This window comes from Cariama cristata, unplaced genomic scaffold (genome assembly GCF_000690535.1).
Source record: "Cariama cristata isolate BGI_N322 unplaced genomic scaffold, ASM69053v1 scaffold10660, whole genome shotgun sequence".
NCBI classification, from domain to species: domain Eukaryota; kingdom Metazoa; phylum Chordata; class Aves; order Cariamiformes; family Cariamidae; genus Cariama; species Cariama cristata.
Window position 1 is genome coordinate 38,531 of NW_009596410.1, and position 3,859 is coordinate 42,389.

Consider the following 3,859-nt stretch of genomic DNA (forward strand, 5'->3'; position numbering starts at 1 on the left):
TCCTGTTCCAAAACTAAAATGTGTTTTGAAATCTAAATCTACCTTCTGCTGAGCTGCAAACTTAAATGCTCAAAATATTTTATTCAGGCTGTGTTTTATAAATAGATCATTTAAAGCTCTGGCTAGATCTAAAAAAAAAATTCATAGGTTCTGCTACTGTCCAAGGTAACCCCTCTGCTAAAAGAAGTCATCCTCATCCTATGAAGGTGCTTCTACACAGAACTTCCACTGAAACACAATACAATTCATAATTCACATGGTTAGGTATTTATAGATTTGTAGCATTGATTAATGTGAGATATAGGCAAGTAAGTTTAGTCTTTGTTCTGAAGTTCACCTAATCTGATTTTGAAAGTGTGAACAGAAAGCCCAAGATAAAACTTAAAGCTTGCATTTTTAGAGTTGCCTAGTAGTTGTTTTGGCTACAGCCCAAACCTAACATTTAACAATAGGTTAATTATGACTATAGGATGTAGTCCTAACATTACGATCAGGCAATCAAGACTTAAAACTTTTAAAAGTATTTCTGCAGTATAGCTAGTTTAACTACTTACCCCAGATAACTTTGCCTCCTTGAGTCACGAGGCCAAGCTCGCTCACGTTCACCTCAATGACAGTACCCTTGGTAATTACACCCAGTGTTGTATATAAAGGAGAAGAAGGATTCTTTTTCACACCAAGGATAGGTAGACAAAAAGTAGCTTTAAGTTCAGGATGTGTCACATGTGCCTTCTTGAAACGTAAGCCCTGTTGCATAAGAAACATTAGAATGAGTTAATGTTTGCTTTAAGCCCTCGCAACTAGTCTAGTTTAACACTTTTACCATTACATCCTCAGCTTTATATGTTTTGAGAGACTGCAAAGAATGAAACCACTTAGAGTACAGAATGCTATCTGATTAATGATAAGATAAAGCTTTCCACCTATATTTTCATGATGTCAATTTTTAATAGTAGTACAAGAATAATACTTGCTACCTCAGATGGCTTCTGTTTCATGAAGAAATGAGGCATTTATAGTAATGCATTTAACAGTGCTACTGGTTTTTAAGACTAGAAGTTTTTCCTTTTTTCTTGTAAAACTGAAAAACCTCCCACATATTGTAAAATGCTAAATACCCATCTCTTATAGCGTTTTCTACCTAGCAACCTGTGATTCGTAAAGGGTATTAACTACTACAAGCTTTTGTGTTTCAATAAAAATCTATCCAAGGCTTCTGTGTAAGATGACTATCAAAATAGTAATGAGGTATGATCCAACAGGCAGCCTGCATAGTGATTCTGTTGATTCCTGTGAGGAAACAGGAACAGGCATTTATAGAAAAACTATACTGTCTTAGTGAATCTAGTTTTCCCTCCTGTGCACTGCCAGGCTACTACAGCCCAGGCGCTGTTCCTGCAGCTCTGTAGGAAAAGGTCAGGCTGGAGGCATAGCATCTCCCTTGCATACGGTCACCACTGTGCTTCAACCTTACTTGACAGAAGGAGGGAGTTCTAGAATCCCAGAACAGAACTGGCTTCTGCAGCTGACAGAATCATAGCAGCTTGAAAAACAAGCCTCCAACTTTAAAAGCTCTTCCAAGTGCCTTTGCTAAAGACCTTCCTGTGCTAATTTGACAGCTTGTAGCTTTAACTTACTGGTATCATCTGAGTTACAGGAGTAAGAGCAGAGACATTTCAACACAAGACTGTGACTGCAGAAGCATCTCCCCACCCTCAGGCTACTGAAGTTTAGATTTCTGCAAGGGAACTAACAGGAGTATTCTACATCAGTAGTAATCAAGTGCATTATCACAGAAGAAAGTTTCCGCACCACAGGAACTCAAAGCACTAAGTCAAAAGAATTATTACTTAAACAGTCTTTAAGGCTCAAGAACATTACCATTGGTCGAATGAATCGCTCGTATTTTGGAGGCTTCCGAGTAAAGCCATCTCCAACAAAACAAACTTTTGTAACCATTCTTTTCCAGGCCTTCTTCTTTCTCTTTCCTGTACGAATCACTTTTAAAACTTCTGTTTCTCCTTGTGCACGGACCTTTGGTACAGGGACCTCCCATTTCCCCTGGAAGAGGTGTCAGGGGGGAAAAGTCAATATTCTTACATGCTGCATTGCTCAATGAAAGAGGACAACGAAAGCATAAAATAAAATTTCCCTAAAGCATAGTGCTAGACCATACTTTTTATACAGCTCATAGCTACTTATTTTAATTAACATTTACAGTTACGAAAATCAAGATCAGCATATGCTGACTTTGTCCTAGATTGTTCTCAAAGTTTCAGCTTTTATATAGACTTTGCTTGTAGGCTGTAAGTCACCTGAACATCAGCCACACAAAGTGGTCATTGTCACAAGTAGTTGTATCTGAATTTTAATACAGTTACTTACAGCTTTTTCTTTTCTTTTCTGCTTGATCATGTTGGAGAGAACTTTAGCCCGGGACTGGCCCTCTCTGTCCAGCAGGTATGCTGGTACAGCTCCTTTAGGCGTTTTTTCGTCATTCTTTTTCTTTGTATTTCTCTTTTCATGCATTTTAATGCTGCAAGGAAAGAAAACCCAGTATTAAGAGTAGAAAAAAAAGGAAGGCTCATTTTTAGATATATCCTTTTAACTTAGCTTGTGCCTGCTCAAAATTTTCTTTTAAGAAGTATTTGTAAACAAGTACATATTTATATTTAAGGAATAATCTTCAGTAATTTTCAAGGTAAACCAGTAATTTCACTTAAAGTAACAACTGACAAACTGCATGGGGTATAAAAGCTTGTCAGTTCCTATCAAGACAGGACCACAAGACATGCATCTGATTAAAGAATTTCTGAATGACTTAAAACAAGCTGCCAAGCACTTTAAGAGATAGTAACCTTCCTTTCTGACAAAAAATAACATACTACTACTCTTCTGAGATTTGATGGCAATGCTTACAAATCTGAGGAACGTGTGTTTGTAAAAGGGGTCATGTTTTGTTAATTTTGAGGCCATTAAGGGGGGGGAAAAAAAAAAAGACCCACAAACCCAATACCTTTATGAGTAGCATAGGAAAATTACTCTACACTTGGAAAACAACAAAAACAACATGGTGGATAGATACTAAGTTCATTCGCAATACAGAATATTGTTAACAGCTTTGATTTCAATTTCTGAACAACAGAGAATATTTTTATAAAAATGTTTTTGTTTATCTATACTTGATACTGTAGTTTATCCTGGAAGACAAGCCTCATATTCTGCTCAAACACTGTGTACTTGATGATACTTTTTCTATTAACAGGGTTAAAAAAATGCCCTTGTCTCTTGCTACACTAATATAGCAGCTGATGTAAAAATCCTAAGCAGATGCATTCATATTTTTGTCATAATTACATTAGCCACTGCTATTGCTAATTAATACTTATCTTAGGGAATGCTTTTAGAAACAGAATTGTTAACATCCATTGAGAGGAGAGGAAATCAGAAACGTCTTCTCTGTGGCAAAACCCACTTTCTTGTACACCCTCAGAGCTACTGAAAAGCGTAAGGTACGATACAAGTAATAAGTAGTTCTTTGTACAGACATTAACATCTCATTTCATCCTTCAAATGTCAGAAGACGGCATCAGAGAAGCAGTGGGTACTCACGTCTTTTTCATCTGTATCTTCTCAGCATGCCGCTGCTTGTGGTAGAGCTTGGCCTTCAGCCCGATCATCTTCTTGGCCTTCCGGGACCGCTCGTGAGCCTCGCGGCCCTCCTTCTTCCTCCTCCTCTCGTGGTAGTCCAGGCGGTACCCATAGCGCTTGCGGTGCAACTCGATGTACTCGTTCTGCGGCTGTGGGCACAAGGCAGCGCGGTGAGCGGGTATCAGCGGCCGAGGACCGGGCGGCCGGG

The 3,859-nt window shown here is 38.5% G+C and overlaps 1 protein-coding gene across 1 annotated transcript in view; it reads right to left on the minus strand.

Annotated features, from left to right (window-relative positions):
* Positions 1-3,851, minus strand: part of NSA2 (NSA2 ribosome biogenesis homolog (S. cerevisiae)) — a gene marked incomplete at its 5' end in the record, with an annotated part of 4,263 nt that extends 412 nt beyond the window's left edge. Inside the window, 4 exons of the mRNA XM_009705946.1 lie at positions 555-747; positions 1,882-2,061; positions 2,386-2,536; positions 3,613-3,851. Coding sequence (XP_009704248.1) covers positions 555-747; positions 1,882-2,061; positions 2,386-2,536; positions 3,613-3,851 — 763 coding nt within the window. The remainder of the gene's footprint in view (positions 1-554; positions 748-1,881; positions 2,062-2,385; positions 2,537-3,612) is intronic.
* Positions 3,852-3,859: the final 8 nt, after the last annotated feature.